General features: G+C 37.8%; 2 protein-coding genes and 1 non-coding gene across 3 annotated transcripts; 1 reads left to right on the plus strand and 2 right to left on the minus strand.

Annotated features, from left to right (window-relative positions):
- Nucleotides 1–1,669: 1,669 nt before the first annotated feature.
- Nucleotides 1,670–1,777, plus strand: LOC130964260 (small nucleolar RNA R71). The gene has a single exon (XR_009080361.1). It is a non-coding gene; the product is annotated as a small nucleolar RNA R71 (small nucleolar RNA).
- An 8,464-nt stretch (nt 1,778–10,241) lies between these two features.
- LOC130962698 (putative disease resistance protein At3g14460) lies at nt 10,242–12,656 on the minus strand. Its single transcript, XM_057888876.1, has one exon. It carries the CDS (start codon nt 12,654–12,656, stop codon nt 10,242–10,244), a length of 2,415 nt encoding a protein of 804 aa, XP_057744859.1.
- Nucleotides 12,657–18,231: 5,575 nt separating this feature from the next.
- LOC130962699 (putative disease resistance RPP13-like protein 1) lies at nt 18,232–19,434 on the minus strand. Its single transcript, XM_057888877.1, has one exon. The coding sequence runs from the start codon at nt 19,432–19,434 to the stop codon at nt 18,232–18,234; it is 1,203 nt and encodes a 400-aa protein (XP_057744860.1).
- Nucleotides 19,435–21,239: the final 1,805 nt, after the last annotated feature.

The raw sequence follows: 21,239 nt of genomic DNA on the forward strand, positions 1-21,239 counted from the left end.
GTTGAAACCTCCCAACACCAAACTTAGAGTTTGAATGTGGGGGTTCAACACCAAACTTAGAGTTTGGTTGTGGCCTCCCAACACCAAACTTAGAGTTTGACTGTGGGGGCTCTGCTTGGCTCTGTTTTGAGAGAAGCTCTTCATGCTTCCTCTCCATGATGACAGAGGGATATCCTTGGGCCTTAAACACCAAGGATTTTTCATTCACTTGAATGATTAACTCTCCTCTGTCAACATCAATCACAGCCTTTGCTGTGGCTAGGAAGGGTCTGCCAAGGATGATGGATTCATCCATACACTTCCCAGTCTCTAGGACTATGAAATCAGTAGGAATGTACTGGTCTTCAACTTTAACCAGAACATCCTCTACAAGTCCATGGGCTTGTTTTCTTGAGTTGTCTGCCATTTCTAATGAGATTCTTGCAGCTTGCACCTCAAAGATCCCTAATTTCTCCATTACAGAGAGGGGCATGAGGTTTATACTTGACCCTAAGTCACACAAGGCCTTCTTGAAGGTCATGGTGCCTATGGTACAAGGTATAAAAAACTTCCCAGGATCCTGCCTCTTTTGAGGCAGTTTCTGCCTAGACAAGTCATCCAGTTCTTTGGTGAGTAAGGGAGGTTCATCCTCCCAAGTCTCATTTCCAAATAACTTGTCATTTAGTTTCATGATTGCTCCAAGGTATTTAGCAACTTGCTCCTCAGTGACATACTCATCCTCTTCAGAGGAAGAATACTCATCAGAGCTCATGAATGGCAGCAGTAAGTCCAATGGAATCTCTATGGTCTCATTTTGAGCCTCAGATTCCCAAGGTTCCTCATTGAGGAACTCAGAGGAGAGTGGTGCACGCCTACTGAGGTCTTTCTTAGTGGCGTCTTCTTCCTCTCTTTCCTCTCCATATTCGGCCATGTTGATGGCCTTGCACTCCCCTTTTGGATTTTCTTCTGTATTACTTAGGAGAGTACTAGGAGGGAGTTCAGTAACTTTCTTGCTCAGCTGACCCACTTGTCCTTCCAAATTTCTGATGGAGGACCTTGTTTCATTCATGAAACTTTGAGTGGTCTTTATTAGATCAGAGACCATTGTTGCTAAGTCAGAAGTATTCTGCTTAGAACTCTCTGTCTGTTGCTGAGAAGATGATGGAAAAGGCTTGCCATTGCTAAACCTGTTTCTTCCACCATTATTGTTATTGAAACCTTGTTGAGGTCTCTCTTGATTCTTCCATGAGAGATTTGGGTGATTTCTCCATGAAGAATTATAGGTATTTCCATAGGGTTCTCCTAGGTAATTCACCTCTTCCATGGAAGGGTTCTCAGGATCATAAGCTTCTTCCTCAGATGAAGCATCCTTAGTACTGTTTGGTGCATTTTGCATTCCAGACAGACTTTGAGAAATCAAATTGACTTGTTGAGTCAATATCTTGTTCTGAGCCAATATGGCATTCAGAGTGTCAATCTCAAGAACTCCTTTCTTCTGACTAGTCCCATTGTTCACAGGATTCCTTTCAGAAGTGTACATGAATTGGTTATTTGCAACCATTTCAATCAATTCTTGAGCTTCTGCAGGCGTCTTCTTCAGATGAAGAGATCCTCCAGCAGAGCTATCCAAGGACATCTTAGATAGTTCAGAGAGACCATCATAGAAAATACCTATGATGCTCCATTCAGAAAGCATGTCTGAAGGACATCTTCTGATTAATTGTTTGTATCTTTCCCAAGCTTCATAGAGGGATTCTCCATCCTTCTGTCTGAAGGTTTGGACTTCCACTCTAAGCTTACTCCATCTTTGTGGTGGAAAGAACTTTGCCAAGAAGGCATTGACTAGCTTTTCCCAAGAGTCCAGGCTTTCTTTAGGTTGAGAATCCAACCATATTCTAGCTCTGTCTCTTACAGCAAAAGGGAATAGCATCAGTCTGTAGACCTCAGGGTTAACCCCATTAGTCTTGACTGTGTCACAGATTTGCAAGAATTCAGCTAAAAACTGATGAGGATCTTCCATTGGAAGTCCATGGAACTTGCAATTCTGTTGCATTAGAGAAACTAATTGAGGCTTAAGCTCAAAGTTGTTTGCTCCAATGGCAGGGATAGAGATGCTTCTCCCATAGAAGTCGGGAGTAGGTGCAGTAAAGTCACCCAGCACCTTCCTTGCATTGTTGGCATTGTTGTTGTTTTCGGCTGCCATGGGTTCTCCTTCTTTGAAGAATTCGGTCAGGTCCTCTAAAGAGAGTTGTGCCTTGGCTTCTCTTAGCTTTCGCTTCAAGGTTCTCTCAGGTTCAGGGTCAGCTTCAACAAGAATGCCTTTGTCTCTGCTCCTGCTCATATGAAAGAGAAGAGAAAAAGAAAATGTGGAATCCTCTATGTCACAGTATAGAGATTCCTTGAAATGTCAGAGGAAAAGAGAAATAGAAAGAAGAAGGGGAAGAAGAATTCGAACTTTAATTAGATAAGGTTCGAATTGTGCATTTAGAAGGAGTGGTACTCCATAAATAGAAGGATGTGAGAAGGAGGGAAGAGGATTTTCGAAAATTCAATTAAAAGATTTTGAAAACATTTTGAAAATTTGATTGATAATTTTCGAAAATTGAAAGTGGAAGAGAAATCAAGTGATTTTTGAAAAAGATTTTGAAATTAGAAACTAAAAAGATTTGATTGAAAACTAATTTGAAAAAGATATGATTAAAAAGATTTGATTGAAAAGTTATGGTTTTAAAAAGATGTGATTGAGAAGATATGATTTGAAAACAATTTTAGAAGATATGATTTGAAAACAATTTGAAAAGATATGATTTTGAAAATTAATGACTTGCCTAACAAGAAAAGATATGATTCAAACATAAAACCTTCCTCAACAGAAAAGGCAAAAAAATGTTCAATCAAATCATTAATTGTTAGTAAGTATCTTTGAAAAAGGAAAGAAATTGATTTTGAAAACATTTGATTGAAAAGATATGATTTGAAAAAGATTTGGTTTTGAAAAACTTTGAAAACTTGAAAAAAATTGATTTGAAAACAAAATCTTCCCCCTAGCACCATCCTGGCGTTAAACGCCCAGAATGGTATACATTCTGGCGTTTAACGCCCAAAATGCTACCTTTTTGGGCGTTAAACGCCCAACCAGGTACCCTGGCTGGCGTTTAAACGCCAGTCTGCCTTCTTCACTGGGCATTTTTGAATGCTCAGCTTTTTCTTTATAATTCCTCTGCAGCATGTTCTGAATCTTCAATTCTTTGTATCATTGACTTGAAAAGACACAAATTAAAAAATATTTTTGGATTTTTAATAATCAAAATGCAACAAGAATCAAATAGCAATGCATGCAAGACACCAAACTTAGCAGTTTGTGTACTTCTGACACTATATGAGACACATGAACACTCAAGTCAATAGAATTTAAAGATCAAAACAAAGAACTATATGCATGGATTCGAGAAATATAACAAAAACATGCATTTGGCACCAAACTTAAGATGAGACTCTAGACTCAAACAAGAAATATTTTTGGATTTTATGGTTTTGCAATTTTTTTTTTGTATTTTTCGAAAATTAAGTGGAAAAAGGTATCAAAATTCTTAATGAGAATTTCAGGAATCAGTGCAATGCTAGTCTAAGACTTCGGTCCAGGAATTAGACATGGCTTCACAGCCAGCCAAGCTTTCAAAGAAAGCTTCGGTCCAAAACACTAGACATGACCAAAGGTCAGCCAAATCTTAGCAGATCACTGCTCCAAAAGCAAAATTGATGAAAATCAACAAGCTCTTGTGGTGATAAGTTGAAACCTCGGTCCAATCAGATTAGACATGGCTTCTCAGCCAGCCAGATTTCAACAAATCATCATGAAACTCTAGAATTCATCTTCAAGAATTTCGAAAAAAAATAAATACCTAATCTAAGCAACAAGATGAACCGTCAGTTGTCCAAACTAGAACAATCCCAGGCATTGTTACCAAAAGCTTGCTCAAAACTTGAACAATCCCCGGCAACGGCGCCAAAAACTTGGTGTTGTTGCCGGATCTTGGCACTGATGTTACCAAAAGCTTGCTCAAAACTTGAACAATCCCCGGCAACGGCGCCAAAAACTTGGTGCGCGAAATTGTGAACTATACTTTTTCACAACTCTCATAATCCCCGGTAATGGCTCCAAAAACGTGGTAGCCCAATACCATGGCATTACACAACTTCGCACAACTAACCAGCAAGTGCACTGGGTCGTCCAAGTAATAAACCTTACGTGAGTAAGGGTCGATCCCACGGAGATTGTTAGTATTGAAGCAAGCTATGGTCATCTTGTAAATCTTAGTCAGGCAAACTCAGATGTATATGGTGATGAACGAAAATAACATAAAAGATAAAGATAGTGATACTTATGTAATTCATTGGTAGGAACTTCAGATAAGCGCATGAAGATGCCTTCCCTTCCGTCTCTCTGCTTTCCTACTGTCTTCATCCAACCCTTCTTACTCCTTTCCATGGCAAGCTCGTATAGGGTCTCACTGTTGTCAGCAGCTACCTCCCATCCTCGCAGTGAAAGCTAATGCACACACTCTGTCACAGTGCTGCCAATCACCGGTGTGGTTCCCTCCCCTACCGGAATAGAATAACTCTTTTGCGTCTGTCACTAACGCCCAGTAGGTTACAGGTTTGAAGCACGTCACAGTCATTCAATCATTGAATCCTACTCAGAATACCACAGACAAGGTTAGACCTTCCGGATTCTCTTGAATGCTGCCATCAGTTCTTGCCTATACCACGAAGACTCTGATCTCACGGAATGGTTGGCTCGTTTGTCAGGCGAGCACTCGGTTGTCAGGCGATCAACCATGCATCGTGCAATCAGGAATCCAAGAGATATTCACTAAGCCTCAGATGCTTGTAGAACAAGAGTGGTTGTCAGTCACTTTGTTCATGAGTGAGAATGGTGATGGGCGTCAATCATCACCTTCATCATGTTGAAGAACAAGTGATATCTTGGATAAAGAACAAGTGGAATTTGAATGGAAGAACAATAGTAATTGCATTAATACTCAAGGTACAGCAGAGCTCCACACCTCAATCTATGGTGTGTAGAAACTCCACCGTTGAAAATACATAAGCATAAGGTCTAGGCATGGCCGAATGGCCAGCCTCCCAATGATCTAAGAACTAAAATGTCCAAAGATGATCTAGAGATCTAAAAGTGATCAAAAGATTTCTATACAATAGTAAAAGGTCCTACTTATAAGAAACTAGTAGCCTAGGGTGTACAGAAATGAGTAAATGACATAAAAATCCTCTTCCGGGCCCACTTGGTGTGTGCTTGGGCTGAGCAATGAAGCAATTTCGTGTAGAGACTCTTCTTGGAGTTAAACGCCAGCTTTGGTGCCAGTTTGGGCGTTTAACTCCCATTTGGGTGCCAGTTCCAGCGTTTAACGCTGGGATTTCTTGAGGTGACTTTGAACGCCGGTTTGGGCCATCAAATCTTGGGCAAAGTATGGACTATCATATATTGCTGGAAAGCCCAGGATGTCTACTTTCCAACGCCGTTGAGAGCGCGCCAATTGGGCTTCTGTAGCTCCAGAAAATCTGCTTCGAATGCAGGGAGGTCAGAATCCAACAGCATCTGCAGTCCTTTTTGGTCTCAGAATCAGATTTTTGCTCAGGTCCCTCAATTTCAGCCAGAAAATACCTGAAATCACAGAAAAACACACAAACTCATAGTAAAGTCCAGAAAAGTGAATTTTAATTAAAAACTAATAAAAATATACTAAAAACTAACTATATTATATCAAAAACATACTAAAAACAATGCCAAAAAATATACAAATTATCCGCTCATCAGTACCTCACTATTGTTATTGACAAAATGGTCCTTAAAAGATTTTAAAATTTGACAAGCGTATCCACGAGTTCACCGGAGCACATTTCCAGCAAGCACAGTGCTGACATGGCCACTGCGTTTTGATGACATGGCAAATACCCCCAACCCTAATTCTTCTCCTTCTCCTTCCCCCTCCCCAACGCACTCCCCCTTCCTCTTCCTGAATGCATTCTCCCCCCTCCCCAACCCTAATCCTTCCCTCCCCCTCTCTAACCCTAATTCTGCATCTCCAACGCACTTCCCCCCTCCTCAGTCCAAAATCCCTCTTTCTGAACCCTAATCCCCTTCCCTTACCTCTTTGAATTCTAATCCCCTTACCAACACACTAACACAGTGTCTCACACTCTCAACTCACTCTCCCCAAAACAGCAGTAGAGCTCAACCTTCTCAATTTTACAGAGCCAATGTCATCGACACCGCACTACCGCCATTTCGTCGTCGGGTCTTCTGCGTCCACCAGTGTCTCCTTTGTAGCATTGCATTGTCTGCACGTCTTCACCGCTGTCGCCTTCACTGCTTGTATCTGCTTGCTGCTAGCTCCCAGTCGTTGCCATGCCTTCTCTATCTGGATTCCATCTTGGCTCTATCGTGTCCTGCCCTCTCTGTGTCTGGTGTTCGTCTTCTATTCTTGCTTTGGTGGTGTCTGTATTAAGTTTTATTTTATTTTATTTTATTTTATTTTGATTATTGTATATGAATTTATTTGTTTTTCTGAGTTTTATTGTGATTAATCTTTTTGAATGATAATTTAACCTAAAAATTTGGAACAATTCATGATTTGGGGCAACTCTATTGATGTTGAGGTTGTTGTTGCTGTGAATGGTAGTGTTGAGGGAGGGAGAGGGAAGTGTGCGTTGGAAAAAGGGGAGTAGTGGAGAGAGAGAGAGTGGTGGAGGTTGTTGTTGCTGTTGATGTTAAAGTTGTTGTTGCTGTGAATGGTGGTGTTGAGGGAGGAAGGAAAAATGTACGTTGGGGAGGGGCTTGTGATGCGGCGGGGACTGCAATTAAGGAGAAATGTGCGTTGGGAATGGGGGCTGTGACAGGGAGGGAGAGGGAAGCGGAGAAAGTGTGCGTTGGGGAGGGAACTTTGGGGGTGGTTTGCCAAGTCACCAAAACACGGTGGCCACATCAGCACTCTGCTTGCCGGAAATGTGCTCTGGTGCACTCGTGGGTATGCTTGTCAAATTTTAAAACCTTTTAAGGACCATTTTGTCAATAACAATAGTGAGGTACCAAAATGTCAGCGTTTGAATCTTTCGAGTACTGATTTGGTCATTACCTCTTTTTTTTATCTTTTAATTTGCTAAATGTATGTACTAGGTAATTATGTGATTGTATTCATTAGTTTTTTTGTGTAATTATATTCATTAGTTGTATAATATCTTTGTCATTTATATATCACTTTTTTTTTCTTTCAATAATTTATAGTTTTTAATATTATTTAGTTATAATAATATTATTGAAAATACATGCGGTTATGATTCATGAAAAATAAAATAAAAAAATTAAATATTATTTTTAATGATAAAAAATATGAATAATATTCATACATTAATTTTATTATTTTAAATTGTTATTTTTCGTTAATCATTACAAAATTTAAATCAATTTTGATATGCCACTAAATAAAATTTTAAAATTTTTAATTAATTAAATTTAATACATGTCATTACTCAATTGAATATAAAATAATAGTTAAATACAATTATTATCTATATTAGAACTGCATACTTTTTTTTTGTATTTCTTTTTTGTTTAATTGTATAGCGTGCTACTTTACATTATTGATTTTATATCTCATTTTCTTTATCACCATTCTCTTGAGAGACTGTAATATTCTTTAACATTTATCATCATCATAACTCCAAATATTGCCTCTAATGTATGTGCATATAAATTATATGTTTTACAAAATATGAATTGAATAATTAAGAAGACAATTAACATTATTAAACGGAGATTTTAGTTACAAGGGTCACATTGTTAATTATTGTGAGAACCATTATAAAATATAAGTTAAATAATTAAAAAATATTTAACAATGCTAAGAGAAGATTTTAGTAGCATGAACCATCTTATTAATTATTGTAGGAACAGTTACAAAAATCTATTTATATTTTAAGGTTAAAAGGCGAGGTATACTTAATTTCATAATGAAATGACATCTACACTAATATTTTACATGATAAAATCATAAGCGATCTATATGCCATCATTTGAAATATAGAATGATTTTGGTATCAACTTTTATAAAATATAAATAGATACCTCATAGAAAATAGAAATTACTTAGAACAACCTGATTACAAAGATAATTTCATAACAAAAAAAAAGAAAGAAAAAGAAAATATAAGTACTTGTTTTATTTTTATTTTTTTCCTTTTTTGACTTTGATTTTCCTATTATAGAAGCACATACAAATGCACCAAAGTATTACAAGTTAGAAAGCATAATGTTTCAATGAACATTTTTGTCTATAAATATACCTAATTTGTTATTGTCAAGTAGTAATGATTTTTTTTTTTCAATTATTTTTATCAACTTAAAATAATAATAGTTATTTTAACATGCTAAATAGAGTAATTCTATCAATACAGCAAAAAGCCCTTCTATAGTTGTATTTTTTAGTAACTTTGTAACATGAATGTTAAATTAAAAAGATAGTTAGTAAAAAAAAATGGTTGTCACGCTTGGATCTTGATCAGCCAAGCCAACTCTTGTTGAAAGTATTTTAACTGCTGACAGTGCAGTGGAGGAAGTTGCACTCATGTGATGTACTTAATTGATTTTTTAATGAGCTGAATTTCGTTTTGGAAGCGGATGACTCTTCACTTTCATTTTTTCAAGGAAAATTGTGTATATGCCAACAGCCAAGAGAATAGTTCATGCATTATAATGAAAGAAAGTTATATGGTATATTCAACCAAGCTAGAAACAAAGCTCTTCCTCTACTTGTGTGCACATTTGGAATTCGGAAACATTAAGCTACTAGTTATATAGAATGCACCTCAATATAATTTTTCACAGACAAGGTACTTAATTGTATTTCACAGTAACATGAAAAAATTATCTTTCACGAAGAAATTAAACCTGTCAAAGGCATAATTTTAAGCACTCAAACATAATATAGGCCCACTATATATGGCAAATAGTCAATAGCAGCAAAATATTGAAGAGGAAAGAACCCACGGAAAGGTAAAAATTTTAACTATTTTCCAAATCAAAGCTACAAAGATGTCTCACAACTACAAGCACTAATAAGCATACAATACAACTCTTGTACAAGAACACAGACACACCAACAAAATGAAATCAATGACACTTGTTTACAGATTTTCTGGCAGTTCTACTTGGGAGCTCAGATTGCAACCAGACCTCCAAATTGAAGAACAACGAGGGAAGAACGTCCATTTAAACAAGAAAGATTTGACCATGGATCATTCGCTTTTTTTTTTTTTTTCTTGTTGAGTATCCGATCGTTCACTTGATTAGATTAATACAATAATGGGAATGTAGAGAGAAATTCCAAAAAGTGTTTGCTCACACATAGGAAAATGATCAGAATCTGCACGACAGATACACAATGAGGAAACCAACTTTGTTGCCTTACTTACATGCTCACCAAATTGAAATTGCTACCTAATGCACAGTTTAATGGTTGAATCCAAAAAGAAAGCAGATCCTAAGCTTGACCATAGTAGTTATCTATCTCTTCAGTCCCCTGGAAAATCTGTATGAGTTAGTATCCATAAGAAGTGCAACTAAATATCAATGCCTATAGATCCATCAAGTTTGTAGTTACCTTTATAGAGAGTTTTGCTGCAACTCTTTTTCTTGCAGTGTTCTCCGAGCAAAGGACTGTGTTAAGTTTGAAGTAGTAACAGAGAGGAAGGCAATTTCGCTTGTGGCATATTCTCCGACCTGAAGTAAAATGTAGCGCAGAATAGAGAAACTGTACCAGCCTGAAGCTAAAATAGAAATCACATCTTCTGACCCAACATATTAGTCCAGTTTACCACCTCGAATGAGCTTTTAGTTTGAATGGAGGTAATGTAAATATGGTTTCTATTGTATAGGACTATGAACTTCAATAGAAGATGCCTGCTGCTGAATACGGTAACGACAGTAAATTTGGTTCATCTGGACATCTAAAGAAATTCTCAAATGCTGCATAGACAAAAAAGGTATTCCCTGTCTTTGAATTTTCAATTCATGGTAATTAATTCTTATGTTCCTCTTCTATGCAAGTTTTTCTTTTTTTGTTTTTTTTTTTTTTTTCAGAAAATATGAGTGTTAATAAGTATCACTTATGATGCATGTATGAATTTAATGGTGGTAGCATGAGAAACATGAAGATTAGATAATTACCTGCTCAGAAATGTCTCATTCAGAGAATTTGTACGCCATCAACTAGAATGGTGGGAATGTGGGAAATTTTGGGCCAAATTTGTTGATGTTTGTTCTTGCAATGTTCTCCCAGCAATGGACACTCTGTAATTTCAAGCTGTAAGAGAGAGGAAGGCAGCTTTTCTCCTGCCATATTCTCCAGCTTCCGACAATATAAAATTTGTAATTGTTGGAGGGAGGTGTGGCGAAGAAGCTCGTAGCATTCTAACGTCTCCAGATTATAAAGCCAACTCATCTCCAAAGTGGTAAGAGAGGGAAGGCGAGGCAGCGAACCCGTCTCTGGATATGACTTTATTCTGCTCTCACAGCCACGACCATCAACGGTGAGATGAGTGAGGTTGTTCAAGTTGTCCAACCATGATAGATCCCTCACTTGTTGCTCGCAACCTCCTATAGTAAGCTCTTTCAGGTTAGGCGGCAAACCATGCTCTGGCAACCTACAAATGTTTGGGCAACCTCGTATGTCAAGAGACTGTAAATTTGGCACAAGACTGTTAAGGTCACTCGGCAATTCCTCCATGTTTGAGCACCTGCTAACATGGAGACGAGTCAAGTTGGGCGCAGCCAGTCCTTCTGGAAATGACACTAATTTGGGGCAATTATGGATGGTGAGACGCTGAAAAGCAGCGTGGGGTGGCTCCGACATTGAAACTGATTCCAGATTCTCACACCCTGATATCTTGAGAGTCTTGAGGCTGGGAAAGGCATCCAACGACAATGAGGTCAGTGAATCACAGCTGTCGTGTATTCGTAGCTCTACCAAACCATACTTGTGCTGCTGTTGTTCCGGGAATTCCAGTTTTCTGCAACTCCGGATTTTCAGCTTTTGCAAAGATTTGGGAAAACAATTGCCCGGAAAGGATGCATCAGAGGAATACCCTGAGATGTTTATTTCTTGGAGGCAACTTAGAAGGCGGATGCTGATCATTGTCTTAAATGCAGACTCAATCACAGATTCACATCCCCAAATTGATAAATTATCCCCATCAAGAAACATGCCCTCATTAGGCCATTCTACATAACTATGTTGTATACGTAGTTTGCGAACTTTGGAAACATCCGACAAAGAAGAAATGATTCTCAAGAATACCTGATTAAGAACCTCTTCCTTTAACATTGCACAATTTCTTATTTGAAGCTTCCTAACTTGAGGAAAAGTTTCCGATTCAGATAAGTGCCACACCTCCCAACATGGCATGTTATCAAACTTCAAACTCTCCAGTGAGGGAAACGGCGCAATAGGCGAAGAATGATGACCTCCGTCATTCTTATAAAACTCATCGCCAATACTCCTGAGCTGACCGAAACCTTGAATGCTTAAGGACTTCAGAGATGGCAGCTGTCCAAGTGAAGGCAGCATGCAGCAATTGTTGCAAGACTCTAGAGATACACTTATCATATTTTGGTAGGAAAAATTCCCAACCCAATTTGAAAATATTGTACCCTTGTATCCCTTGATTTTCAGCTTTTTCAAGCCATTGTGCGGTTGCAAGTTATCGAGCATGTCTCTTTCTCTTTGTGTGTTTGAAACCATATCATCGCCTGAAGACCATTCCAAGCATAATTTATCCATGTGCTTCTTATCCATTAACTTTGCGCTCTTTGCCTCTTTCACATCAACAATATTCTCCAACTTCTTAATCTCAAGGGATCCATGAAGATTTACAAGCCTTCCTAACTCTTGGATTCCATTGTCTTCGAGCTTGCCGACCACAAAGGAACTTAAAACATGCAATTGATTCAATTTGCCCATTTTTCCAGGCATTTCTTTTAAAGAAGTTTCTCTAATATCAAGATGCCGCAAACTCAAAAGATTATGGAAACCACTAGGCAACATAGTTAGCTTATAACAACAATACAACTTCAATGTTTGCAAATGACACAAGTTGCACAAAGACTCAGGCAATGTCTTAATATAACTATGAGAGAGATCCAAGTGGCGCAGATGGATTAATTCTCCTATTGAATTAGGCAACACGTCAAGTTCATGAAAGGATAAAGCTCTCAAATATTTACACTTTGATAATATGTCACACGTTGCCATTTCAATGTTGAAGTTGGGAGAGGAGAATTCGCCAAAGAATAATAATGTTCTCAAAGATTTTACTTTAGAAATAGAATTTTGAAGTTTTGAGCTACAATGATGTAAATTTACACACAAATGTCGAGTCTGAATACTCATATCCTCTTTACCAAGTTCTTCTGAGTTGCAATAGAAATCTCCAGCAAGGAATACTGCTAAATCATGCAACAGATCATGCATCACAAAACAATAATTGTCATCAACTTGAATCTTTGTGAAAAATAACCTGGAAGTTAGTTCATCAAAACATTCACAACTAACTTCTTCTAAAGTCTCTCCTCCATTTGGTGGTGGTAAAAGGTCTTCTGCCATCCACAAAAAGATTAATTCATCTTTCTCAAATTTATAATCTTTGGGATATAAAGAACAATAAACGAAACAACGCTTTAAATGTGTAGGAAGATGGAAATAACTTATCAGTAATGCTGGGATAATCTTACTCTTCTCCACAGAAAGCCCCCAAATATCACTGATTAGTATCTTGTTCCATTCCTTTGATAGGAATAAAACACAATTCCCTTCTTGCAAGAATCAGAGGAGCAACAATATCCACTCACAACAAGTATTAACACCAGCACAATAATACCCAATAGCAGCGGAAAAATCACATAAACCAAAAATTATAAGCAAGCTAACACACCAAGATTTTTAACGTGGAAAACCTCCTCAATGAGAGAAGTAAAAACCACGAGTCACCAAGACCAGGATATAGCTTCACTATGATGAAAAATAGGGTACAAGAGAGTCACAAATTACTGCACAAAACGTGCATACAACAAGCCAAACAACCCAAGCTTCAAAGCTTTCAAAACAAGAACAAGAAGATGAAAATACCACAAAAACAGAGCTACTGTGCGTGGCCAATATCTCCAGCTACAGATGTCGAATTGAAGATCCGAACGGTGAAATCAAATAACCAGATGTGTAGAACACACTGTCCAAATTTGAGCTCGATCCAACGGTTAACGAATCTGCAGTGACCAATTTACAGAGACAGCTTTGTGTATGTGCGAAAATGACTTTCTCTCCTCTCTTCTCTCTAGTGTTTGGTGTTCTCCTTGCAAATGACCTCTCTCTCTCTCAACCCTAACTCACCTCAGCCACTTCAACTAATCATGGGCTTGGATACTAGCATTTGGACTTTTTCTCCACATAGGAAGGGAGCCCAAAAACCCAACAAATCTCCCCCTCACGACTATGTGGAGGTAACCGCCAATCCGGCGATTAAGCAACAAACTTCAAACTTCCATCTTGGTAATGCCTTGGTCATCATATCAGAACCATTCTAATCAGTATGAACCTTTTCAAGTTCCAACAACTCAGCATCCAAAACATCACGTATCCAATGATACCTCACATCAATATGTTTGGACCGAGAATGAAAAGTAGAATTTTTACCAAGATGTATAGCACTTTGACTATCACAAAACAACACATACCTCTCTTGAGTAGACCCGAGTTCCTTCAAGAATTTCTTCATCCAAAGCATCTCCTTGCACGCTTCGGTAATGGCAATAAACTCGGCCTCGGTAGTAGACAAAGCAACACATTTTTGCAATCTTGATTGCCAAGACACAGCTCCACCCGCAAAGTTGATCAAGAAGCCTGAAATGGACCTTCTAGAGTCAATATCTCCTGCCATGTCTGAGTCATTGTAACCAACTAGAATAGGCTTATCACTTCCATAACACAACTTCATGTTAGAAGTACCACGAAGATATCTCATTATCCATTTTACAGCATTCCAATGCTCTCTTCCTGGGTTTGAAACAAAACGGCTAACACAACCAACAGCATGAGCTATATCCGGTCTTGTGCACACCATAGCATACATTAAACTACCCACGGCTGATGCATATGGAACTTTTTCCATGTCTTTCTTCTCTTCATCACTTGATGGACTTTGCTTGCAACTCAATTTGAAGTGTGTAGCAAGAGGAGTACTAACGACCTTTGCTTTCTCCATTTGGAACCTGTGCAACATTGTCTCTATGTATTTCTCCTGTGATAACCAAAGCTTCTTCTCCTTTCTATCACGCTCGATTCTTATGCCAAGAATCTCCTTTGCTGGACCAAGGTCCTTCATTGCAAATGACATTGCAAGTTGCTTCTTCAACATATCAATCCTAGAAGCATTCTGACCAACAATAAGCATATCATCAACATATATCAAAAGGATAATAAAATCATTACTAGCAAACTGTTTAACAAATACACAATGATCAGAAGTAGTCTTCTTGTAGCCTTGTTCTGCCATAACAGACTCGAACTTCTTGTACCACTGTCTTGGAGTTTGCTTCAAGCCATACAAGCTCTTCTTCAGTTTGCAAACATGATCCTCTTTGCCTTTTACCATGAAACCTTCAGGTTGTTCCATGTAAATTTCATCCTTAAGATCGCCATGAAGGAAAGCAGTTTTCACATCCATCTGCTCTATCTCTAAATCAAGACTTGCAGCCAAACTCAAAACAGTCCTAATAGAAGATCTTCTCACAACCGGTGAAAAGATTTCATTATAGTCAACTCCCTTTTTCTGCCTGTAGCCCTTGACCACCAATCTAGCCTTGTACCTTGGACACTGAGAATTTTCTTCATGCTTCAACCTATAAACCCACCTGTTCTGCAAAGCTTTCTTTCCTTTTGGCAACTTCACAAGCTCAAATGTTTGATTATCATACAAGGATTTCATTTCATCTTGCATTGCATCAAACCATTTCTTATTGTCGTCACCTTCCATAGCTTCCGTATAACATTCAGGTTCTCCCCCATCAGTCAAGGTCACATATCCATCAGTAAATGTTACATACTCACTAGAAGGATACCTCGTTGAAGGTCGTCGCTCTCTAGTAGACCTCCTAGGATGGAAACCTGGTGGATCTTCAGGTAGCTCAGGTTGATTATCAGCATCATCATCAACTGGAGCATCAATTGGATCTCCCATCTCCTGGTCATCAGGAACCAAAGGTTCATTTTGTTGCATATGCTCCTGATATTGATTCTCTATTTGTTCTGACGAAGGAGGCGGCTGAACTGGATCTACATCAGTCAAGTCACTGCTCTCTTGTGATTGACTCTTCTTTGCCTTATCAATGTCCTCAATGGTCTGGTCTTCAATAAACTCTACATCACGGCTCCTTACAAGCTTCTTTTCAACTGGATCATAAAGCCTGTAACCAAACTCATCTTGACCATACCCAATAAAAATGCACTGCTTTGTTTTCACATCCAACTTGGACCTCTCATCCTTTGGAACATGAACAAATGCTTTGCATCCAAAGACTCTCAAGTGACCATACGAGACATCTTTACCCGACCAAACATGATCCGGAACATTATTGTCCAAAGCAATTGTAGGACTCAGATTAATCACATGAGCCGCTGTAAGTAGCGCTTCACCCCAAAAGACTTTAGGTAGCTTAGCTTCAGTAAGCATACACCTAACTCTTTCAATCAGTGTTCTATTCATCCTTTCTGCCAAACCGTTCAACTGAGGTGTTTTAGGAGGTGTCTTTTCATGCCTAATGCCTTGCTGCTTGCAATACACATCAAATGATCCACAATACTCACCACCAGTGCGAATACATTTAAGCTTTTTACCTGTTTGCCTCTCAACCAAAGCTTGGAATTGTTTGAATTTTTCCAAAGCTTGGTTCTTTGTTTTTAAAGCATAAGTCCAAAGCTTTCTTGAATGATCATCAATAAAAGTAATAAAGTAAATAGCTCCACCAAAAGACCGTACCTTCAAAGGACCACAAATATCGGAGTGCACCAATTCCAAGAATTCTGATTTTCTTGAAGGTTGATGCTTCTTGAAGGATAATCTTCTTTGTTTGCCAGCCATGCAATGAGAACATTTCTCCAACTCTGCATTCTTCAAACCTGAAAGAGCATCCTTTCTAGCCAAATAGCTAAGTCCTTTTTCACTAATATGACCAAGTCGTCTGTGCCACAAGCTACAAACTTCTTTACTTTCAATCGCATTCACACTACCTTTTGCAATCATGGCATGCATCACATACAAACTTGAAGTACCTTTTTCTCGAGCCACCACTAAGTTGCCTTTAGTAAGCTTCCATTGTCCAAAGCCAAAAGTGTTTACAAAGCCTTCATTATCAAGCCTTTTAACTGAAACCAAATTCAAGCGAACATCTGGAGCGTGTCTAACATCTTTAAGTAGTAGCTTCATTCCCATATTGGTCTCAAGATAAACATCTCCTACACCAATAACCTTGGCCAAACCATCATTACCCATCTTAAGCACTCCAAAATTACCTGGAGTATAAGAAGTGAAGAACTCCTTCTTCGGTGTAACATGTATTGAGGCGCCACTATCAATTACCCAGCTGAACTCATCATCAGAAACAAGATTGACCTTGTACTCATAATCAGCAATATCAACAGTAAGAAGATCATCTGAAACAGAAGATACACGATCATTACCACCATCATCCTTCTTTTCTTGCTTACCTTTGTTCTCCTTTTTCCAAAGATAGCAATATTTTTGAACGTGACCCATTTTGTGACAGTAGTGACACTCAACATTCTTGTATCTTCCCTTGGATTTGCTCCTGCTTTTACCTCTACCCTTTTGAACTCTATTCTGATTTCTCCCCTGGTTTCAGTGACTAACATTTCAGAGTGTGACGAAGAATTCTGCGTCTTCCTTCTCATCTCTTCATTTAAAATGCCACCTTTAACAAGTTGCATGCTCACTTTACCATTCGGAGCAGAATTAGTGAGAGAGATACGAAATGTCTCCCAAGAATCTGGTAGAGTATTTAGCAACCACAATCCTTGAACCTCATCTTCAAACTTGATTCCCATGCTTGACAACTGATCCAGAACTCCTTGAAATTCATTCAAGTGATCTAATACTTGTGACCCCTCTTTGTATCTCAAATTCATCAACATATTCAACAAGTACAATTTATTGTTGCCAGACTTGGAAGCATACAAGGATTCAATTTGATTCCACAAAGCCCTAGCATGAGTCTCATTAGCAATGTGATTATAAACATTATCATCCACCCATTGCCTAATAAAACCACAAACTTGTTGGTGTTCAAACTCCCATTCTTCATCTGTTTTAGATTCTGGTTTTTATGTAGAGAATACGGGTAAATGTAGATTTTTGACAAACAACAAATCTTTCATTTTGCCCTTCCATAGATGGTAATTAGTGCCATTCAAACTTATCATCCTAGTAGAATTATTTGCCTCCATCTTTCAAGCAAGTTATAACCAAATACCCAAAACTGAGCTCTGATGCCAATTGATAGGAATAAAACACAATTCCCTTCTTGCAAGAATCAGAGGAGCAACAATATCCACTCACAACAAGTATTAACACCAGCACAATAATACCCAATAGCAGCGGAAAAATCACATAAACCAAAAATTATAAGCAAGCTAACACACCAAGATTTTTAACGTGGAAAACCTCCTCAATGAGAGAAGTAAAAACCACGAGTCACCAAGACCAGGATATAGCTTCACTATGATAAAAAATAGGGTACAAGAGAGTCACAAATTACTGCACAAAACGTGCATACAACAAGCCAAACAACCCAAGCTTCAAAGCTTTCAAAACAAGAACAAGAAGATGAAAATACCACAAAAACAGAGCTACTGTGCGTGGCCAATATCTCCAGCTACAGATGTCGAATTGAAGATCTGAACGGTGAAATCAAAGAACCAGATGTGTAGAACACACTATCCAAATTTGAGCTCGATCCAACGGTTAAAGAATCTGCAGTGACCAATTTACAGAGACAGCTTTGTGTATGTGCGAAAATGACTTTCTCTCCTCTCTTCTCTCTAGTGTTTGGTGTTCTCCTTGCAAATGACCTCTCTCTCTCTCAACCCTAACTCACCTCAGCCACTTCAACTAATCATGGGCTTGGATACTAGCATTTGGGCTTTTTCTCCACATAGAAAGGGAGCCCAAAAACCCAACATCCTTAACATCATGCTTTGTACGTAACAAGCGTCCAAGTGTTTCAGCAGCTAATGGCAAGCCATCACACTTCTTGACAATCTTTTTACCTATTTCCTCAAGTGCTGCACTCCCATTTGATTGTGGAAATGATGCATTATCTGAAAACACTGACCAACAATAATCTTCTGACAACTTTCTGAGAAAATAAGGGCGACAATTCTGAACTGCTGAAGCAACATTTTCCTCCCGAGTAGTCAGAAGAACAATACTTCCCTTGTTCCCATTTTGTTGAAAAGGGGTCATAAAACTACTCCATTTGTCACCATCATCACTCCAAACATCATCGAGAACAATAAAGAACTTCTTATTCGACAATTTCTCTTTCAAAGCATGGTGAAGTGAATTGAAATGCTCAAAATCTTGAGTATCTGGAGAGATCTCCTTTATAACATTCTTTGTAGTCTCAGCAATATCAAAATTTTCTGAAACACAAATCCATGCTTTTAGATCAAATCCCTTCATGAACTCCTCCTCATTGTTGTATACCGATTGGGCTAATGTTGTTTTACCAACCCCACCTATGCCAACAATAGCGATCACGGACAACTGATGCTCATTGTTGTCATTCAGCATCTTGATTAAGGCCTTCTTGTCATCCTCCCTGCCATACACATTCCCTCTTACAAGAGAACTAGACGGAGTCCTCCATGAAGAGCTACCAGTGGGAATCTTTTCAAGGCCAAGGAAATCTTTTTGTTTTCCAAGATCCTCTATTCTTCTGACCACTCCTTCCAACTTGTCTACCATGTCATCCCTGTCTCGATTGACGAAGAAGCTAATGGACCAGGAAGAACTTACCATCTTTTGAGTGGTGGCTTTGGTGAGGACAGTGTCGAGCAAGTCCTCGGCACAGTAAACAGCATCCCGGAGACTATCGAGCCACTTCCTCACAGATGGATTACCGAACTGCTTCATCTCAGCATCAGCAACAAGAGCTTCAGCACCCAAGAGAGCAATCTTCAGCCTTTCAACCAAGTCAGGACCAAGCTTCTTGCCCAACACCAAGTTGACAGCATCAGTTGTAAGGAACCTGTCAAAAACAACGTTAATGAAGCCAGAAAGAAAAGCTCCACCAACAACGACACCAGCCATGATATGATCTCAACAACAACAGCAAACTGAATGGATCTTCAGATAAGGTAAGAGAACAATGGTTGCAGGGTATAGTGAACTCGATAGAAGGTGTCAAGCAAGTCCTGAGGTAACTTAAAATAATTAAAATTTCAAAGTAGCGATGAAACAAATTGTTGAAATAGCAATAGTTATATTTTTCTTTTAAAAAAAAGGAAGATTTCCCTGCACACCACCTTGATAAAAAAAATAATTGAAGCTTCATGGACATTGGTTTCACGGCATAATTTTTGTTGGCAAAAAGACAAAGGCAATTGACTCAGGGTCTCCCTGGTAACATTAAAAAAAATTGTTATTACTTGTTAGTGGAGTGTCATGCTGGCTCTTAATTATAACACTATACTTCTAATTTTTAGTTGTTACTTTGGAAGGTGCAACGTAATTGCATAAAACCTTATAGTCGTATCCTGACAAACTTTTGAACGATGCAATGTGATAGCAAGGCGGGGAAAGTTCCAACCAACTTTCAAAAGGACCAATGAAATTGTAGTCTCTGTGGAAATTTTGTACAAGTAAAAATCATCATGATTCATGAGCTGTTTATGGTTCATAATAAAATAATGATGCTGATGCTGCAATCTTAACTTCTTAGTTAAGGATTTAAGGTCTAATTTCTTTTTCTTTTTCCCTTTGGAAATTTTTCTAACAAACATTACTTTACAGTAAATACGTGATAGAAAATTTTTGTCTTGATGTACGAGTTCAACAACGTTTATGTCTCATAAAAAGTTTTCCCAACAATGTTGGTAAGTAGAGAAATTTGGGAGAGAGATACTGATTAGTATATAACGAATATAACGATATTGATTTGGACTTCGATTATCATTGTTGGCATAGTATCACAGTTAATGACAGCATCTTTCAGTAATGTTCTTATTAGTACTATATTAGTCTCTGTCAAATGCATCTAATCGAAGTAGTAATGATATAACATAGGAAGATGTTCATGTGTTTCGTTGTACTTGATCGAAACATTTTATTCCACTATTTTAAACTTTTCAGATATACTTTAAAAAATATAAATGGTTTAAATTGATGGAAAATTCTTGATGTAGACAACACCTGCAGGAACCTACGCTAAACTTGTAACCGTTCATATTTTGGTCAGTTTATAATGGTTCAAAATTCTGATGCTTGAAAAGTAGCTAGTTGTGTCCTGGTGTTTTTTTTGTCAGATGGATTCGACAACTTCTAATCTTAAGTCATAGATACCACGCAGCACATTTATACACTTCTCACACATTTATCACATGTTGCAGCAACAGTTAGAAATTTTTTTTCGAACGGTTATAACCGATGAAGAATGAAAAATTATGCTATTTAAGTTATAACTTGTTGACGTGTTAGTGTTTACTAAAGGTGCTTTAGTGGCTTATATGTGAGCCTAGCTGATATAGTAGTGGGCTTTTTTAGTTACATTTTTGTTGCTTTCACTGAGAATTGTTTCCAAATTGTGTGATGCCATGAAATAAAAAATTTTGGTAAAAAAATATTGACTACACGAATAAATCATGGAATAGCTCAACATTTTCATTATAATACAGAATTTTTGAAAACATCTTGATTTTCATGTAAATTTGAAAACAATTATTTTACATCTTAATATTATTATAGGAAAGTAATTGAATATATTAAGAAATTAATACTGATACAGTTAAATGAATTTTTAATAAAGATAAAATTAAATATAATTAAAGTAGATATTCATGCTATGCACAAAAAAATTCTATTCAATTTATATTTTAAAATTTTAAAATTTTATTTTT

Source organism: Arachis stenosperma, chromosome 2 (genome assembly GCF_014773155.1).
Source record: "Arachis stenosperma cultivar V10309 chromosome 2, arast.V10309.gnm1.PFL2, whole genome shotgun sequence".
NCBI lineage: Eukaryota > Viridiplantae > Streptophyta > Magnoliopsida > Fabales > Fabaceae > Arachis > Arachis stenosperma.